Here is a 20,021-nt window from a genome sequence, read left to right on the forward strand (position 1 = left end):
TTTCCATAGGTTACGTGTGCTGGTTTGGGGTGTTGCTGTGCATTCCCAGCACTCCCTTCCCGGGGTGGCTCTGGGTAGGACTGGACTCCCGGGCATTCACTTTGGAATGGGGGAGGAGGAGCGGTGAAGGCCATCCTGGGCAGAAACGGACAGACGTGGAAGGGTCGGGTTGGAAGGACAGGGGCCGTCTCCCTAGTGTGTCCCCCTCTTCCCGACAGAGGCCCTCCCCACCACCAGCGTCCCTTATGGGAAACTCACAGTGGCCGAGCTCTGAAGGGGCCACTGCCTTCCCCAGACCTCTCCCTCCGCCCCCCCCCCTTGTGGTCCTGCTTGCAGAGCTGGGCCTGCCCAGCTCCCCTGCTCCCCTGTAAGCCCTTCCCTCGGCACCTGCCCCCTGCCTGGGGAGGGCTGCTTATTGCCGCCCCCCGCCCCCGCAATTCTCCAGCTTCTCCCTAGCCCCCTTCCACAATCGTGTAGAGTCGTAACCCATTTCATCTTTCACCATGCTCATGGGACTTTTGCTCCTGGGAGTGAACCCTGACACAGGCAGAAATGCAGCACAAACTTGGCTTAAACCAAAAATGAAACATTGGTTCAAGTGACCAATGGAAGTGGCTTCAGGTGTGGCTGGATCCAGGGCCTCCGTCTCCATTATTGGGGCCCAGCAGCTACTCACCCTCCCAGCCTCCCGTTGCCTCTTGGGATGCCGTCTACTGTCTGCTCGAGCGCAGCAGCAAGAAAGCTTTTTCCCAGTGACTCGGGTGCCTGTTTGGGGATTGGCCTGGCAGCCCCCTTGGCCGGCTTGTCAAGGATGGGACTGCTGGCCGGAGCCTCGTGCCCAAGGTGGATGATGGGGGGAGGGGGGAGAGGGGAGAGGAGGGGAGGTGGCCCAGAGGAACATCAGAGAAAAAGAGAACCTGCAGCTTCAGGCTGGTGGTTGCTGCGGGAAGGACGACCACCTGAATGAACCTCAGCTTTGGCCGCCACATCCTTCCTCGTGTCCCTGCGCACAGTTCCGTATTCCGGGGGATCTCCCTGTCTCAGTGGTCTGTCTGGGGCCCTGCTCACAGGATGGCCACGTGGCTGGGGCCCTGGGGTTGTCATGGTGGCCCTGGCTGCAGGAGGACAGTCTCCTTCCTTCTAGTTCTAGCCGAGCTGAGTCCCACACTTCATTTCCGCCATCCTGGGTGCCAGACCCGCGTGGCTTCCCCAGAAGCCCACAGGATGCCTTTCCGGTACCACAGACAGCGACAGGCAGTGTCTGGTCCTCAGGGCTCTTTGAAGCCCTCGGGCTGGAGGGGGGCGGGGAGGGGCCTCCAGGGGCTGGGAAGTGTGGTCCGCCCTCTGCCTGGGTCCTGGACCCCTGTGCGGTTTTGGGGAAGGCGCTCCTCCAGCCGGGGTCTGCTCTCCCCCCCCAACAGCCTGAGCGCTCAGCTCGCACCCAGAGCCTGCCCCACAGCGGTGGGGGGTGCAGGGACTGAGATGCTGAGGAAAGTTTGGGGTGCTGAGACTGGACGGTTGGGCGGAGAGGAAGGTCCTGGGGTGGGGAGGGCGTGAGCTCTGGTTCCCTAATGGCAGCAGAAACTGTTGCTAACAAGGCGACCCCAGGGTGGACAGTCCCCAGGCTGCCTGCCCTTCTCCCTGCCTGGTTCTCCTCTGGGGACTCGCCCCCTCGGAGTTTCAGCCACTCTGCCTCCAGATGGCTGTCAGCGGAGACCCTCCCAGGAACCGGCCCTCTGCAGGGAGCTGCCCACCCCAACCCCATCCCGTGACGGACTGACCAACAGGGGACGTAAAGGCTCAACCCCTCTCTCGATCTGGGGGCGTCTGGGGTGCAGGCAGCCTGCTGTGTGGGCCATACGACCCGGCCAAACCCAGGGGGTTGGACGTCTGGGTGAGGAGGGTGTAAGCCTGAACAGGAAAATCACTATGCGGACCCCACTGTTCTGGAACAAGGCTGGGCCACCCGAGCGGGGGCTCTCCATGCTTTGGAAGCCCTGGTGGACACCACGTGACCAGCCCCACCATGCCTGGGGGTGCATGAGGCCCGAGGGGGGCCAGCCTCCCCCACGGAGGGAGCCCCTGCCTCTCTGCTCTGTGGGGAAGGGATGGATGCTGACATTAGAGCCTGCGCGGAATCACGGCTGGAATGGCCAGATGCTCGGGAGGGCGCCTGAGGGGAGGAAGACCGGAAAACCAGGGACAAGGGGATCTGGAAGAGGCACTGGGGGGGGGGCAGGGTGGAGATCCTAACGCCCCCTGTTAAGGCCCAACAGGGGCACCCACCACGGACGAGGTGCTGGACAGCTTGCGAGGGAAAGTCCTTGGCCGGTTGGCGTCCATCCTGAGCAGCTCTGAGCGGCAGGTGGCTCGCGAGGGGCGTGGTCACAGAGGCCCAGACAGAGGCCACACGGCACAGCAATGCCTTCCCACAGAACCGACATGTTCTGGGTCTGGGCTTGTCCTTTCTGCCCGTGGGGGCCTTGGCCAGCGCTGTGGTCTGAGGACCCATGGTGCTCTGACCTACCAGCACAGGGTCCCAAACAACACTGTGTCAGCCCAAGGGAACTGCTTCCCTGCCAGAAGGCCCTTCACGGTCTAGCCCCTGCCTCTGCCTCCCCTCATCTCTTGCCACACTCCCCTGGCACACTCTGCAGGCCTTGGTGGCCTTCCTGTTGTTCCTCAAGCACACAGACTCGAGTTCACCACAGGGCCTTTGCACCTGCTCTCCCCTGACGTTGACCCCACTTATTCTCCAGCTCCTGTCCTGCTGAGTTCCTCAGTGTTCACGACACACAACCTGAGGTTGTCGATGCCATTCTCCCCGTGGAGACCTGGGCTCCCGTTCTCTTGGAGCCTCGCCCCTAAACAGGTTCTGGACACGGTAAGGCTTCAGTAAATGCCTGGGGATGGCCTGAACACAGTGAACGCCGGGTCTGCAGGTGCCTTTGGACACTGCCGGGGGTCCCTGGGATGGTGCTCAGTCTCCCTGAGTCACAGGCCCCTCATCAGGGATTGGGGACGAGAAGGTTCCCTGGCACGTTGCATTGTGGGGGCACGTCACATTGTGGGGGCTGCGAACGGGCGTGGGGAGCGCGGTATGGCGCTTGGCAAGGAGGCTGCCCACGAGCAAAGAAACCTCGCCGACCGCTGCGCTGGAGGGTGACCCCGGCTGGTGCCCAGAGACTCCGGGAAGAACGGGCTGCGGCAAATCCGGACACGCCGGCAGTGAGGGGAGCGGCCTGCCTGTGTCCATGTGACCTGAGAGGTCCTGCGGGCCCCGGGGCCACCTCCAGCTCCGTCCCTGTTTGCTTGAAACACGCTGCCTGCTCCGGCTCTCGGGGCAAGGCTGCCCACCCCCGGGCGGGCAGCAGCCGCGCTCCCGAGCCACAGCCTACTCGGCCGCTCACCGTGTCGCTCGCACGTCACCTTCCCATCTCACGGAGAGTCCTTTTCTGTGCGCGTTTGGGGAGGCGGCTGACCCGTTGGCCTCAGACAGGAAGAGATGAAGGGAGACAATGGTGTCCCCAGCATGAAGCCCTCCTCACTCAGCGCCTGCTCGGGACCAGGGCTCCACAAACGCAGCCGCCGCCTGTCTTTGCAAATAAAGTTTTATTGGCACGGGGTCACGCTTATCCGTTCACCTGCAGCCGGTGGCTGCCCAGCAAACCCCGCCCCCGCCCCGGGCTGCAGGGGCTCCGCTGAGCCGTTCAGGGGAGATCCTGGGCCTGGAGGGCCTGAAGTATTTACCAGGTGGCCAGACAGAAGTTTGCAGCCCCTGCCCTAGACCCTGGTCACGTGGCCTCCCCAGCCCGTGGACCCCGCCCCCCAGGAGCCCGCAGCCCGGCCGCAGCTCCCGCGTGTTATTCGTGACCGGAGCACGGCCGTGCCAAGCGGTCAGAGCGCTCCCTTCCTCGCGGACTGCGGTTTTCTTCCTGCTGCTAGAGGTTCTTATCTCGGGCTTGCGGTCCCTGGCGAGAAAGCCCTCTGCCTCGCGTCTCCGCTCTCTGAACTTGAGACGACGGGCAGTCAGCATCAGTGCTCGCTGGGGGCTTGCTTTATGGGCAAAAGCCTTTTTGTTTTTATGGGAAGGATGTTTCGTAAGTGCTCGCTGGGGTCTTGCTTTACGGGCAAAAGCCTTTTTGTTTTTATGGGAAGGATGTTTCGTAAGTGCTCTTGCAATGGCTCCCGGGCAGACGGAACGCGGCCTTCTTGTGAAATGTGTGGTTTCTCTTTCGAGGGGACAGAGCCACAGGGGGACAGCGTGATCACGATGTCAGGTCAGCGGCCCGTCTCGAGCATGACTTGCCTGGGCCAGTGTTCCCACAGAGGCCCTGGGATGCTGGGAAGCAAACGGCCGTCCATCCACGCCACCCACCAGGACTCTGTGAGTGCTACCGTGTCATGAAATATTCACACGCATGCACGCACGCACGCCGTGTGCGTTTCGTCAATGAGGCGGCCCTCGGGTCCGCAGGCAGCCCAGGGAAGGCGCGCTGGCCGGGGTTCTGGCCGAGCTGCGGGCTCTGGTGGGTCTCTGCTTCCTGCGCCAGTTCCTGGGGCCTCGGCTTACTCCTGCAGCTTACTCCTGCAGTGGCCGCCTGTCGCATGCCCGAGCTGGCGGACTCAGAACGTGGCAGTGACAGGTGGGCTGGCCTCCGGCAGGTGGGAATCTCGTGTCTGCAGCGGCCACGCTCCCTGCTGCCCACTTTCTCCGTGGTGCCAGCTGCTTCGGAGAAGGGCTCCAATTGCCTCTGTGCCCGTCAGAGTGTCTTGAGAAATCCACCAAGGACTGCCCTATACAAGGGGCTGTGATGGGTTCTGACACCTTCCCCGGGCTGCGCAGAGACCCCCAGAGCATGGGACCATGAGACGGGGGTCCTGTGGACCCATGGCAGTGTGGCTGGTTCCTCTGTGGTGGGGGAGCAGATAAAGTCCGGGGCCTTCCCGTGGAGGATGCTGGGGGCAGGAATCTGGATGCTAGGTCAGCACAGCCAGGGAGGGAAGTGAGGGGGGGTGGCCAGTCAGCCCGGGCTCAGCTGGCAGTCCCCTGCCCCCTGGTCAGAGAGGCCCAGGGTCCAGGAGTGGCTGCAGGACTGGGCTGGTGGCCGGGAAGGAGAGGGCAGTGGTCTTTGTGAGGTGAGAGCCCATGGGGGTGGTTTGGCCCTTTAGGAAAGCTGTGATCAGCTTTTTTTGGGGGGAGGGGGTCAGAATTCCTCGTTGTTCTTCCAATCAGGACTGAGAAGGGCCAGGGCCACCGGGGTGGAGTTTAGACATCTGTGGGGTCCTGTGGCCAGCACCTGCCACGCGGCTGCTCTGTAGTTAGAGCCTTGGAGCCCCTCCTGACCCCTCCGATCCTGCCTTCCTGCGGGTGGTCTCCTGGCTTTGGCCCTGCCTGGAAGACTGGGGTGAGGGTCGCTGCGGGTTTCCTGGGGGAGGAGGTTCTGAGGCCTGGAGGGGAGGTGGCTCACCCTGGCTCCAGGCCCGCTTGGGTCTCCTGCCCTGCCTATCCCCAGAGCGCCCCCCCCCCCCCAAGCGCCGCACGGTTCAGGGCTTGGGGAGAACCGCTGCGGCTCAGCCTTTCAAAGAGAAGCTGGTCACTAGCCCCTGGGGAGGCAAGAAGCTGCCCGAGAGCCCGGCCTAGGGGTCCCTGGGAAGGCGGGTACCCGCGGACAGGGCGTCTCCGAGCCTGCGTCCTTGGCTCCGGAGCGGGGGACTCCGCAGGCGGAGCGCTCTGGACCAGTGACGCAGAGCGCGCTGCGGGCTTCGGGGACTGCGCGGGACGCACGCTCAGCCCGGGATGCGTGGGGCCGGCGGGCGGTCCTCCGCAGCAGCGCCAGTGACGCGGGAGCGCGGGCCCGCTCCGAGCAGGTACGCAGCCCCCGCCGGGATGGAAGACACCGGGGAGCGGAGACAGGTAGCAGGACAGGTGCCGGCGGGGGAGGGGAGGGTGCGCGGGGTGGGAGGTGTCCCGGGATCCAAGGGCGCGGGCCCGGATGCAGGCACACAGGAGCGCGGGCTCGGGTGCGCGCGCTGCGGGGTGCGGGGACCTAGGTACTCGCTGCCCAGCTGGTGGGGGCGCGGGGCACGAGCCGGGGCGCTATGGGGGAAGGGCCGGGGGCAACTCCAGGCTGGAGGGGTGCGGGGACCTAGGCGCGGGGCACAAGCCGGGGTGCCGCGGGGGCAGGGTGGGGGGGCAATCTCCGGGGTGCGGACTCAGGCCTGGGCGCAGGCGGGAGCGTGGGCTGCAGGGATCCAGGCTGCAGGCGGTGCGCGGCAAGGCTCCAGGCACTGTCAGACCTGGGGAGACCCTGAACTTGGCCCATTTGGGTCTAAGCTCTGACCGCAACTTCCCCACCCCACCCCCACCCCCACGACCCCAGGCCGGGGCTGTTGGCGGCGCCTTCTTCCTGCCTCAGGGTGTTGCCGTTCAGTCTTGAGAGTGTTTCCGCAGCCCGGATTTCAGAGGACGGACCTGGGAAACAGCAGGGAGCAGGTGCACTGGGAGTAGCAGAGAAGCGGGTGGGCGCCGGCCAGCCTGCGCTCCCATAGCCTCGCATACTAGTCTGTTGGTTGGGCCTTTCCGGCCGGGGTGGGTGAGGTGAAGGAGGGGCCCTGTCTGCCGGGTCCCATGGTCCTGGCCCCAGGTGCTGCTATCGAGCTGGGCCCTGGTACTTTCTCTCTGTTTGGACTTGGGGTCTAGTCCCGATGCAGCCAGGGGCATGGTCTTTCCCCCTGGACTGGGGGAGCCTGGGGACGAGGGGGTGCCGCCTGGGTCCAGAAGCCGCTGTGGGTCCCTCTCCCCACCCACCTGTGTTCATGGCTGGCGCCCTCCGTGCTCTCTCCTGGGGGTGGCTCGGAGCACAGCTCAGACGGGGACGTCCAGGCCCGCTCGCGCCCTGCACCAGCTCCACACCGCCGGCAGGGTCCTGTGCCAAACGACGTCTGTAGATGTGCCTTTTTTTTAAAAAAAATTTCAGACACATTTATACAGCTGCCCTGATTTCATGTACTTATTAGAATTCGTGCTCATACCGCTATGTCCTACTTTTTGAGTCCATTGGTTGTGTTTTGGTTTTTTCCTCTACCTCTTAAGTAAAAATTTCCAAGCACGCAGCAAAGCGGAAGGAGTTTTACGGTGACCCTAGACAAGTACTTTGTGGGGCGGTACGGGCAGGCCCGTATGCTGACGCCTTCTGTGTGTTTCTGGCTCACTTGCTTTCAAGATGTTCTTAACACACACCTGTGCCATTGCACGTGGAGAACCAGGTGGCCACAACCGCTTTCGGGGGGGCTGCGTGGTCAGATTTGGGGGGGAACCTCAGAGAAGGTTGAAGGGGGGGCTTTGTAAGGTCATGGTCAGCCCTGGGTTTCCAGACTCTTCCAGGACTCAGACTGTGGGGTGGGAGAGGGGGGAGGAGGGGAGGGAGGGGAGAGAGGATCAGGCTGGCGCCTCAGGCTCGGGCTGCTGAACCTGAGGTCCCCTCTGTGTCCTCACAGCAGGGAAGGAGCAAGAGGGCTCCCAGGGGTCTCCTTCCTGAGGGCACCGACCCCAGTCATGAGGGCTCACTCCTCCCCGATCACCTCCCAGAGGCCCCGCTGCCTGCGGCCATCACCTTTGGGGGGGCAGTTTCAGCCTGTGAATGTCAGGGGGGCACCTTCAGACCCTAGCCTTCCCCTCCTGGCCCCTAGAAGTCACGTCCTTCTCGCAGGAGAAATACATTCGCTCCATCCCAACAGCCCGAGTTTGAACTCGTTCCGGCATCAACTCCCAAGTCTGAGTCCAAAGTCTGATCTAAATCTCCTCTAGGGGCGCCTGGGTGGCTCAGTGGGTTAAGCCGCTGCCTTTGGCTTAGGTCATGATCCCGGGGTCCTGGGATCCAGCCCCGCATCAGGCTCTCTGCTCAGTGGGGAGCCTGCTTCTCCCTCTCTCTCTGCCTGCCTCTCTGCCTACTGTGATCTCTCCCTCTGTCACATAAATAAATTAAAAAAAAATTTTAAAAATCTCCTCTAAGTCGGGGGTCAGGGAGACCCCAGGGACGTCGCACTGAGGCAGCACCTTGCCAGCTGTGACACTGTCCCGAATGCAAGGGTGGACACAGGATGGATGTGCCCGTCCCGAAGGGGAGCACTGGAAGGAAGGATGGGGTGACAGGGCCGACCAAATCGAAAACGTGGGCGTCCGGCCTGATGACTTTGCTGGGCACAGCCCACGGCAGCCCACCTGCCTCTGGCCCGCTCCCTGGGTCACGTGGCTCCGGGGAGCCCCATCTCTGAAAGTCTGGGTGCAGGTGGCCACCCCCCAGGCTTGTGGACTTTTCGAAACAGTGGAGATGGGGGCATGGTGCTCTCAGACACCTGCTGCATTTCCCTCTCGGACCTATTCCAGCAGCCCTCCACGGGGTCCTTCCAGAACCTTCAGCCTCGCGAGCTGCAGGAAAGGCTGTCCTGAGCGGGGCAGGAGACCGCAGAAGCTGGAGTGCGAGTGGCCCGTAGAACGGAGCCCCCGACCCTGAGGAAAGCCGTCTCCAGGCAGGAGGAAGGCTTTGGGGTGCAGCCAGGACGATGGCCGAGCTGGGCATGGCCCCCCATCTCCGGCGCAGCAACGGCAGCGTCGGCAAGACCCGGAGGCTGCAGCAGCTGTTTGGAAACAGCGCGAAGGTAGCCTTCCCGGGGCTCAGCAGGCCCCCTCAGCCGGCTGCACCACAGCCCTGTGGGGCGCAGGGACCACCAGGGAGGGCTGTGTTTCCTGCCCGGGGCAGAGGCTCCGCGGAGTTGGGGGCCAGGGGACCTGGAGAGAACGGTCAGCGGCAAGGCCTGTCCCGTCCCACAGACCGCACGACCCCTTCATGTTCTTGGTCTGGTGGGAGGGCGCTGGGGAAGCCCGTTGGTCCTGTCCAGGGCCAGACTCACGGGAGGCCGTCGCCCCTGATGTCCATGATGTGACGGAGGTCCCTGAGCACCGCCCACGTCCGGGTGAGACTGGGAAGGGTGCGTTTAACCCGCTCGGTCCCTGGTCGGGCGGCTGGAAGGGGTCTCAGCTCGCTGTCTCCCCAGGACAGAGGCAGGTGTCCAGACCCTTATCTGCCGCATGGCTCTGTTCTCGAGGTAGGCAGTGGTGACCCACTGAGTGGAGCCCAGAGGACGCGATCCTCCTGCTGAACCCACACCTGAGGGCCTCGGCGAGGGTCCCCTCCCTTCTCTCCCAGTCCCCCAGGAAGGGGCCCCCGAAGCTGGACAGGGCATTCAGCTGTGTCTAGGAGCCGCGTAGGGTGTGTCCCCCGAATAGGGCTGTGGTCCCCGGGGTCTCAAAGTGCCCCTTTTTGTCCTCAGCAAGAAAATCTCAGCTCGTGGGTCCCGCAAAGTATCAAGAAGAAGGAGTGCGTGTACTTCGTGGAGAGCTCCAAGCTGTCGGACGCCGGGTGAGTGGCCTGGCAGGGTGGCCGTCCCTCCCCTGGCCCACGGGCGTGGCTGTCTGTGTGGCCTTGGGTGCGCACGGCATTTCCGCTCACCCTGGAGCTCGCCGTGGGGGAGCAGCTTCCCCCGTCCTGCGTGCAGGGGAGGTGCAGAGCGCGGAAGTGGCCGTGCGGGGTCGTGATGGGACGCTCCGCAGTGGTGCTTGGACTCGAACCCCGGTGTTCGGGCACCACGGGGCACGCCACTAGAATGTTCCTTTCCCTCGAGTCGAGAGAGGGTTCGGGAACCATAAGGGGCCTCAGGGAAAGCCCGCAGCCCAGGCCCCTCACCGCGGAGGGTGCCAAATCCAGACAGGGCCCCCCTCACCCCAAAGCCCCCGACACCACTGTGGCCGCTCCTCCCCACGGAGCCCGTGGCTCTGGTGCAGCCACCACGACTCCTTCCACGGGCAGCCGCGGCCACGCTGCCTCCACGCCGCGGGACATCTCACTCCTGGGCCACTGGCTTCCTGGTGGGGCTCCCCATGAGTCGGGGGAAGACTGCGGACAGCTTTGCAGGGACCTCGTGGGAGGCGTGGCTGTCCTTGGCAGTCCTTGAGGGTGCACGGAGCACGTGTGAGTTCCTGCTTCCCCGGCCACACCCGAGTCCGTGCTGGGCCACGGCCGGGCCCCTGCTGAGCAGCCCTCCCTGACCGCACTGGAAGTAACCTCCCCTCCCCCACGCTCCAGACACGGGTCTTGTATCCAGTCCACGGCACCATGACTGTGTGGCTTTGTGGTGGCACAGTCACTTTCTCGCCTCCCGTCACGGACAGGCAGCCCCCAGCTCACGTGTGTCACACGGTGTGGGAGGAGCAGCGTGTGCGGGGGGAGCCCTGTGCGGGGACAGTGGAGAGTCAGGCAGGAGCGGTCCCCAACGATGAGGCCGTGCCTGGGTCCTGTGGCATCTGTCCCCGTGACATCGTGCCCTGCACACGCGTTGGGGTCCACGCCCCGGCTTGGCCCTGCCTCAGAGGACAGTTCTCACCTCCCAGTGCAGGCAGCAGATGCCGGGTCATATGGTCACTCACCGGCACCAGCGCCCAGTGACCTCGGATGCCCGTGCGGGCAGTCCCCAGGCCACACCGCTCAGTCTGACGATGTGCGGAGAGAATTTGTGTCGAGGTTTCCGCTTTTAGTTACCTCAAAATAGGCTCATGGACACAGCCTCAGAGGGCCCTAGAGCCCCCACGTCCCCAGCCAGGACCCACGGGCTGCAGACTCACTCTGGGACGGAGCACGTCGGGTTTCCAGCTGGCGGGCGGGTGGGGGAGTCACCGACACCCCGGGCCCCTTCTTTGCTCTGAGTTGTGACCGGTGGGGAATGTTGATGGGGGTCAGCGAGGCCTGGGGGTACAGCTTGGGTTTGAGGTATCCCTTTCCCCACGTTGAAGAAAGTGCTCAGGTTGTGTTTGGTTCTGGAAATTTCTAGAAGCCCTTTTATTAGCATCAGGGTTAATGCGGGAGCCTGTCCCAGGGAGACAGCAGTGGGCGTGTCTGGGGACCAGGGGACCCAGCCAGGGCCAGGGAGATGGGGACACCCAGAGGAGTTTCACTGTGAGTCCGTGTCCGAGTAATGGGTTAGTGGCAACTAGAATGAATGACGTCCACTGTTTCCTGACTGGCTGTGTCTTGTTACTTAATGAAGCTCCCTAAATTGTGTTTCAGAAGCTTTAAATGAATGGGACCTCAAGGACAGGGTTTACAGCTGGAGAGGGGAAGCAGGCCCCCGAGGTCCTGGGGAGAGTCCGGGGCCCAGGGCGCCAGGAGCCGCAGGGAGGGCGGCAAGCTTGGTGAGGGGCAGCTGCACAGGGGGTTTTCCTCCGTCCTCTGCTAACTGGGAGCTCAGCAGGCGCGGCCGGGGTCTGGGTCATCGCCCAGAAACACCAGTGACCCACAGATGATGTCCGAGAGCCCGTTGGTTGACAAAGAGAGCGTCGTTATGATCTGATTTCCCATCTCAAAGATTTGGGACCACACGTGGCATTTCTACACTTGAAACATTTCCATCAAGTGCGCTAGGGTGTCCCCTACCTTCTTCCAGACCTGAACCCCCCACTTCCCCCAGCGTCTCTAACTGGTTCTGTGTCCGGAGGACCGTCCTCTGCTCTCCCTTCCCTCCACTGCCCGCCCCGGCCTGCCCTGCCCCCATATTCTGGCACGTTGACCTCGCAGCCCTGGTGTGCCAGTTCTCTTTCCTGGAACACCGCATCCTCCGCGGTCCGGCACAGAGACTGAAGCGGGTGCTTCGGAAACGATCTTGAGGATGAGACGAGCGCGCTCAGGGAGTCAAGGCGCCTCTCCAGGCCGCAGGGAGGGGCCCAGACGGAGAGACCGCACATCTGCGGGGTCCGTGCTCCCACCGGGACTGGCGCTGGTGCCCCCTTCATGCCCGTCTGGGCCAACAGCTCCACAGAGACGCTGACTCTTTCATTTCTGGGCCAGGGGACTGGGTGCTGTTTCCTGCCTTGAGTCAGCGTTGCGAGCCACTTGGGTTTCAGACGCCGGCTCCGCTGAGAGGGCTGGCTCAGGGATGAGCGAGGGAGGTGGCCCGTCAGAGGCCGTTAGAGACTTAGAAAGTCGGGGGCAGCCCTGGGCCAAGGTACAAGAGCTGGGTCCTCACCCCGGCGGTTCCCTCCCCTGCCTGGACCACAGGCCGAGGAGGTCACACAGCACGCGATGTGTACCCCGAGATCACTGCAGGAGATCTTAGTCTCCCTTAGGGGGTCCGTGGAGGAGGTCAGTGGGCACGCCCTGAGCTCACCATGGGTGGGCGCTTGTGCTCAGAGCACTGGGAGGGCCCTGTGGCCACTACACACACCAGGAGGGGCAGCCTTGGAAGAGCCCTGGAGCACGAGGTACAGGGCAGGCTGTGGGTCTCTCTTTTTAGTTTTCATTTAAATTCAATGTGGTTAACGCACAGTATATTATTAGTCTTAGGGGAGGAGGTCAGGGAGTCCCAGCTGCATGCAGCACCCAGTGCTCGTCCCATCACGTGCCCTCCTGAATGCCTGTCCCCCCGTCACCCCATCCCCCACCCCACCTCCAGCAACCCTGTTTGTTTCCTAGAGTTTAGCGTTGCTTACGGTTTGTCTCCCTCCTGATTTTGTCTTGTTTTATTTCCCCCTCCCTTCTTCTATGCCCCTCTTTTGTGTTTCTTAAATCCCACATACGAGTGAGATCATATAATTGTCTTTCTCTGGCTGACTTACTTCACTCAGCACGATACCCTCCAGTTCCAACCACGTCGATGCAAAGGGCAGGACGTCTCCCTTTCTGATGGCCGAGTCACATTCCGTCATGTAGACGAACCCGTATTCTCTGTCCGTTCATCTGCCGATGGACATTTGGGCTCTTCCCCCAGTCTGGCTGTTGTGGACATTGCTGTTATGAACACTGGGAGGCAGGGGTCCCTTTGGGTCACTCCATCTGCATCTTTGGGGTAAATACCCAGTAGTGCGATTGCTGGGTCATAGGGCAGCTCTTTTGTAACTTTTTGAGGAACCTCCACACTGTTTTCCAGAGCGGCTACCCCAGCTTGCATTCCCACCAACCGTGCAGGAGGCTCCCCTTTCTCCGCATCCTCGCCAGCATCTGTCGTTTTCCTGACTTGTTAATTTTAGCCATTCTGACTGGTGTCAGGTTGGATCTCATTGTGGTTTTGATTTGTATTTCCCTGATGCCGGGTGATGTGGAGCACTTTCTCATGTGTCTGTTGGCCATCTGGAGGTCTTCTTTGCAGAAATGTCTGTTCATGTCCTCTGCCCATTTCTTGATTAGATTATTTGTTCTTTGAGTGTTGAGTTTGGTAAGTTCTTTATAGATTTTGACTACTAGCCCTCTATCTGATAAGACATTTGCAAATACTTTCTGCCATTCTGTCAGTTGTCTTTGATTTTGTCAACTGTTCCCTTTGCTGTGCAGAAGCTTTTGATCTTGATGACATCCCAATAGCTCATTTCTACCCATGCTTCCCTTGCCTTTGGAGCTGCGTCTAGGGAGAAGTTGCTGTAGCTGAGGTCACAGAGGTTGCTGCCTGTGTTCTCCTCCTCATATTCAGGTCTTCCACCCATCTTGAGTCTACTTCTGTGTGCGGCGTAAGAGGTTGTGGGTCTCCTACCCTCCTTGGTGCACTGTATGCACCATTGTTTTGCACTAGTTTTATGAATTATTTCTAGGGGCGCCTGGAGGCTCAGTTGGGCATCTGACTTGGGCTCAGGTCATGATCACAGGGTCCTGGGATTGAGCCCTGGGTTGGGTTCTGTGCTCCGTGGGGAGTGTGCTTGTCGCTGTGCCCCTCCCCTGGCTCACATGCACATGCTCTCTCTCTCTCAAAGAAATAAGTAAAATCTTAAAAATTTTATTTCTAGAACCTTGTTTGGCCCTCAAAGCATTTGGTAGGGTGGGGATCGAGGAGTGTACTGTTTTCCCTATGACCAGCAGAGAAATGGAGAGTCAGAGCAATGCTCTACACTAGATAATTGGCAGACAGCCCAGCCATCCTTCCCCTGTGCTACCTGGCCTGGTCTCACCTGGTCCTGGTCTCACCTGGCCCTGGTCTCACCTGGCCCTGCTCTCACCTGGCCCTGGTCTCACCTAGCCTTGGATTGTTGTTCTGTCTCATCTGGATCTTGCCTTTCAGGTCACTTGATACTAGCAAAAAATCAGAACCTAAAAATTCATAATTTCCAATTAAACGAGGTATAAAGAGCGCATTCATCTCCTCTTTCTCCTGAAGCCCCAGTGAATAGCAGTAAAGGAACAAGAAGTCTCAACCCATGGACATGAAGGGAATAAGAGAGGAGGTCATGGCTGATGGAAGGCGTGGGTGCACTCTTGTGGGGAAAGCAGAAACCAGAGCAGGGAGTCCCTGAGGTGGGGGTCTCCTGTAGCAGCACCCACATTAGGCCAGCTGGGCCCCAGGTCTGGCTGTGAGGCCGGGCATCTTGCACCCTGTTGGCCCAGTGTTTAAGGTTTTTTTTTTAACCTTTTATTTTGGAATAATTGTGGATTTTTGCAAGTTGCCAAGATACAACAGATAACACTCCTGTTTCCAGCTGGGTTCTGCACTCATGTTCTCTGCCCCTGTCACCCTAACCCCGGGCAACCATGAACCTGTTCTTCATCCCTTTAGCTTTCTCACCTTGAGACTGTTACATAAGGAATCTTACCCTCACGATCTTTTCAGTGTTTTGCTCAGCACAAGGCCTTCGAGATCCAGTCGGGTTGTTGCATGCGTCTGCTCCTCTTCATTGCTGAGTGGTCCAGTCACTTCCAGTTTGCCTCCAACACTACACTGGAAGTGAGATTTTTGAAGAAAACAATAATTGGGTCTTATTTTTTTAGCCCACTCTGCTGATCTGTGTTTTTTTTAAATTAGCATGTTTAGGATATTATATTTAGTGTAATTACGGATATGTTAGGATTTAAGTCTGCCGCTGCATTTTTCTGTTTTCAGTTTGGTTTTTCGTTTTTCTTTTTCTGTGCTTCCAGGGGACTTGAACAGGTCTTTGGAGTCCCATTTACCCTTCCCATTGTTCTTTCTCCCTTTCTGATATTCAACCATTCCACCTGCTATCAGTCCACCTCTGTTTAGAAAACGTCCTTTATCTCTCCTTTTTGGGTAGCTCTGCGGGTGATTCCCTTAGTTTTCCTGCAGGAGAATGTCCAGCTTCTGCTTCCTGTGTGAATCATGTATTTGCTGAGTAGAGAATTCTGGCCTGGTAGGTTCTGGTTTTGTATGCCACTTCCTCCTTGCACTTCTTTTTGGTTTCTGATGAGAAGTTCCTTGTTATTTGAATGATTTCCCCCAGTACATAAGGTGTCATTTTGGTCTTGCTGCATTCAAGATTTTTTCTTTTGTCTTCAGTTTATAGACATTTGATTTCTCATATCCTGGTGTGCCTCTCTTTGAGTTTGTAGTATTTGGTGTTCCCTCAGATTCTTGAATCTGTAGATTTAGATCTTCTTTCCAAATGCAGGAGACTTTGGCCATTTGTTATTTTTCTTTGCTATAATAGTTAGTATTTTGTTTTGATTTCAGTTTCTAATTGTTACTGCTATATAAAATTGACTTATTTCTGTTGATATTATACACCACAAATGTGTTAGACTTATGGTCGGTCTTAGAGCTTTTTATAGATTCCTTAGGATTTTCTACACTCAAAATTATTCATGTGTGAATAAAGATAGTTTTACTTCTTTTCCTATATGTGTGCCTTTTCTTTCTTTTTTCTTTCTTTTCTTTCCCTCTTTCCTTTTCTTTCCTTTCCTTTCTGCCATTCTTTTAGCCAGGTTCTCCAGCAGATCTGCCCAGCAGAGCTGAGGGTGGACACCACTGTCTTGTCCCCAGTCTTCGAGACAAAGTGCTCAGCCTTTCATCCTTGAGTATGACGTCAGCGGTAGGAGTTTCACAGATGCTTCTTCACCAGGTTGAGGAAGTTCCCTTCTCTTCTTACTTCATTGAAAGTTGCTATTATAAACAGGTGTTGAGTTTGGTAAAACACTTTATGCACCCATCAAATTATCATTAGACTATTCTTCCTTTGCTGTTAATATGATAACCCAACCTTGCATTCTTGAGAAAGCTCTCACTTGGTCATAATTTTTGAAATGAACTTTTCAATTTTAATTCAAGTGTAGTGTACAGTAGTTTCAGCTGAACAATACCACGATTCAGCACTTACGTACATAACTCAGTGATCATTGTGATTGGTCATAATTTCTTTACTTGCTTTTCCAGCCCTGCCTCCTTTCTCTCTTCCCTCTGGGACTCTGATGACTGCATGCTTGGTCTTTTGTCATAGTTCTGCAGGTCCCAGAGGCTGTTTATTTAGGTCTGTTTTCCCTCTGGTGCTTGTGTTGGGTTATTTCTGTGTTCTATCTTCAAGTTCGTGGATTCTCTCCTCTGCTACTTTCATTCATTAGGTGAGTTCACCTACCGATTTTCAAAAAAATTTTGGTTAGTTAGTGCATTTTTTGCTTCTAAATTTCCATTTGATGTACCTTCTATTTCTTTGCTGAGACTTTATGTTTTTTTCATCTTTTTCAAGTGTGTTCATGATTCCTTGGTAAAGCATTTTTGGGATAGCTGCCATAAAATCCTTGTCAGAGAATTCTAACATGTGTATCACCTTGACGTTGGGGCTGCTGTCTTTTCTCATTCTGGTGGAGCTTTTCCTGGTTCCTGGGATGACTAGTGATTTTCCATCTGAAACTGTGATATTTTGGGTATTATATGTAAGATTCTGCATCCTGTGTTTTAGCAGGTCCCTTCTGACATATCTGTGCTCTGTGGGGATGGAAGTCCAAGCTCTTTCAGCCTGAGCTGATACTTGGCAGGGAGGGGCTTCTCGTTCCTGTGGGCATGGGAAGGGTGCTCAGCTCCCCACTGGGCCTCCACTGACACTGTTGCTGGGGTGCCTCCTCACTGCTGGGGCTGAAAGTCCTGACCCTCCATCGGGCCCCTGTCGACACCCCAGAGGGGAGTATAGAGGCAGCTTGCTTCCTCCAGTGACTGTGCGGTCTTCACAGGAAGGTGGTGTGTGAGTGCGGATACACACGCCAGCAACACTTGGAGGAGGCCACCAGGCCCCACACTTTGCAGGGCAAGGATTGGGACCCCAAAAAACATGTCCAGGAGATGCCAACGGACGCCTTTGGTGACATTGTTTTCACGGGCCTGGGCCAGAAGGTGGGAAAGGTTGGTCTTCCTCCCTCCGTTGTTCTCACTGTGGATTTGTGTCAACCTTCTGTGATCTCTCTGTGTTCTGGGTCACCATGGGGCAGGGTGGGCCTCGGGCTGGGTGTGTCCTAGAGCAGAGAAGCAGTGTGGGGAGGGTTCTGTGGGTGCAAGACTGGGCCGAGAGGGCTGGGAAGGTGCGGCTGGTCTCCCCAGGGTGGCCTGTTATCCCACTGGGCCTTGCTTCTGGGCCTTTGCCCCTTCCCCCTCCTCTCAATCTGCGTCCTGCTTGGGCGTGGGCACTTTGACTCACTGGCGTAGACCCAGGGTGGGAGGTGCCCATCCCACCGGCGGCCCTCTCTGGGGCTCGGCTGGCCACCCACTGACCCAGCGTGTCCTCTGCTGTCCTCTGACTTCCCTGCAGTACGTCCGCCTCTCCCAGGACACACCCCCCAGCGTGATCTACCACCTCATGACCCAGTACTGGGGCCTGGACGTCCCCAACCTCCTCATCTCGGTGACAGGTGGGGCCAAGGACTTCAACATGAAGCCCAGACTGAAGAGTGTGTTCCGGAGAGGCCTGGTCAAGGTGGCCCAGACCACAGGTAGCCCTTGGGGCTGGGAGCCACGGGTGGGCTGAGCAGACAGCACTGGGGGTGGGGACCAGAGCAGCCCTGGGGGGTCCCCGAGGCCATGCCCGGCTGGGTGAGACTCACCGAGCCCTTCCTTGCTGGCCCACAGGGCTGCTGATCAGTTGCCCGTGGGGCGGACACAGCTCTGGGGAGCTCCTGGTGGCCCCACCTGGCTCTCCGCCATCAGGAGGCCGGAGGCAACTGTCAGCCAGTGTGGTGGCTGGTGGAGGAGGATGCAAGGGCTGTCCTAGTCGCGGGGCTGTCCATGACGGTCTCCGTTAACCAAAGTCCTGTTGCCTGATCCATCTGTCCATGTCTGAGAAGGAGAAACTGCCATGTGAGGGGACGGCCTCGGGGTTCCGTGCCCCCCAAGGCCACACCTCCAGGGATCCCAGGGCAGGGCCACGGGGTGTGGCCCTTGGCGCTGTGTCAGAGTGATGCCGGAGCCATAGCCACGGTGCCCACGGCCTCCAGGGGTCTACACTGGGTCGGTTCACGGCAGGAGAGCAAGGGTTCTGGGTCCCGGCGAGACTGGGCCCACCCCGGCAGGGCCCACCCTCCTTCTAGGCTCTGGCTTCAGCCGCGCCCTCTCTTTGGTCCTTGCCCCAAAACAGGGGCTCGGTCTGAGTCCTCCCGGAGTGTCCTCACATGTGGGACCTGGCTACACGCAGCCGTCACCCAGGCACGCTCCCGACCTGGGCTGCGAACCCATCGGGGCTCACCTGTCCGGCAGGTCGTCTCAGGCGACATGTCCTGATGGTTATCTCTTTAGCATTCATTCACCCCGCCCCAAAGCCCAAGCCACGTGTTTGAGCGTGTTCCTTACGGCACCGCCGCACAGAACTGGCTTCCAGGTCAGGGGAGCGGATGGCCCTGGGGATCTTTCTCGGGGCAGAAGACGGACGGGGTGCGGCAGAAGCCGCTGTGACACAATCTCACGGCACCCAGGCCTGGCGTCCCTTCTCCTCGCCTGCCCGGGGGAACAGAGCTGGTCCCCTGGGTCAGGCTGGACCACAGCAGGGAAGGGGGTGCCCTGTGGGGGCCGCTATGAACCACATGCTAATGGACAGTGTGGTGGGGTGAGGCGGTCAGGAGCTGGGCTTCAGGCCGCCACACTCAGGCCTCAGGAACCCGGGGGAAGAAGGGACATTATGTCTTGGAGTAGAAGAATTCAGACAGACGTGATCCCAAGTACAGGACAGAGAAAGGCAGTGGCAGGTGGGGAGAGAGGCCAGCAGTCGCCGTCCCTGTCCCTCACCCCCGGTCTAGGTAGGGGGGAAGCCTCGGGCCCCAGAGCACTGCGAAGGCAGAATCACAGTGCGGCTTCCTCCGTGGTCCGGGTCCTGAGACGCTCCTGACGAGGAGCCGGAGAGCCCAGTGGAGGCCCCCCAGATCCATGGGAGGGAGCACACAGGGCCCCGGGGTCAGGCTGGTGCGTGGCAGGTGCTCACCTCTGCTCCTCTCCCCAGGGGCCTGGATTATCACTGGCGGGTCCCACGCGGGCGTCATGAAGCAGGTGGGCGAGGCGGTGCGGGACTTCACCCTGAGCAGCTGCCGCGATGAGGGAGAAGTCGTCACGGTCGGAATTGCCACGTGGGGCACCGTGCACAACCGAGAGGGCCTGATCCATCCTTCGGTGAGCTCAGCAGCCACCCTGGGGTGCGGGTCAGAGGTCAGGGCCTGATCCACCCATCAGGGAGCTTGGCGGCTTCCCCTGGGGGTGCGGGTCAGAGGAGGTCAGGTGCAGAATCCCGCTAGGTACAGCAGGGGACAGGCCACCGTCTGGACCCCGTGTTAAATGCAGTGGGGAGGGAAGGGCCTGGCCGGGGCCCAGGGGACCGGGGCTCATGCCCACCGGGGCCAGCAGCTAACTGGGCTGGGCGCCCTCATGACCACGGGACGGCTCCAAGCAGGAGCCTCAGGGCGCCCACGGGTCATCGCAACAGCCGTTCCGACGAGACACGGTTTTCTCAGATGGTAGGACGTGTCTGCATTGGGGAGCACTGAGGCTCCAAAGCCTGAACTCTGAGCCTCCGCAGTGGCCCCAGCCCAGAGTGGCGTGTGGCAGTCACGGCCACCGGGCGTGTGGAGGAAGGGGGTAGTGGGAGGCCAGCCCCTGAACACGGAGACGCGCGTTGGAGAAGATCATCGGGTTCCTTCCATGAGAGTCTTGAGGGACGCCGCGGATTTGGCACGACGAGCGCATGTGTACTTAAGTCGCGCAGTCCGGACGTTCCGGGAACACGCGGGCCA

At 59.5% G+C, this 20,021-nt stretch overlaps 1 protein-coding gene across 11 annotated transcripts in view; it reads left to right on the forward strand.

The window, feature by feature from the left end:
• Positions 1–2,098: 2,098 nt before the first annotated feature.
• Positions 2,099–20,021, forward strand: part of TRPM2 (transient receptor potential cation channel subfamily M member 2) — a 52,334-nt gene continuing 34,411 nt past the window's right edge. Inside the window, exons 1-7 of one of the 11 annotated variants that reach the window (XM_046001906.1) lie at positions 4,847–5,139; positions 5,323–5,408; positions 8,393–8,661; positions 9,334–9,422; positions 16,989–17,157; positions 17,561–17,741; positions 19,238–19,404. In XM_046001906.1, coding sequence (XP_045857862.1) covers positions 8,566–8,661; positions 9,334–9,422; positions 16,989–17,157; positions 17,561–17,741; positions 19,238–19,404 — 702 coding nt within the window. In that variant the 5' untranslated portion in view covers positions 4,847–5,139; positions 5,323–5,408; positions 8,393–8,565. Of the gene's footprint in view, positions 2,885–4,240; positions 4,388–4,846; positions 5,140–5,322; positions 5,409–5,528; positions 5,930–8,389; positions 8,662–9,333; positions 9,423–16,988; positions 17,158–17,560; positions 17,742–19,237; positions 19,405–20,021 lie in introns of those variants that run through there. The other 10 variants (XM_046001898.1, XM_046001907.1, XM_046001903.1 and 7 more) reach the window with 10 other exon arrangements.

The sequence above is a fragment of the Meles meles genome, chromosome 4, assembly GCF_922984935.1.
Source record: "Meles meles chromosome 4, mMelMel3.1 paternal haplotype, whole genome shotgun sequence".
Classification (NCBI taxonomy): Eukaryota; Metazoa; Chordata; class Mammalia; order Carnivora; family Mustelidae; genus Meles; species Meles meles.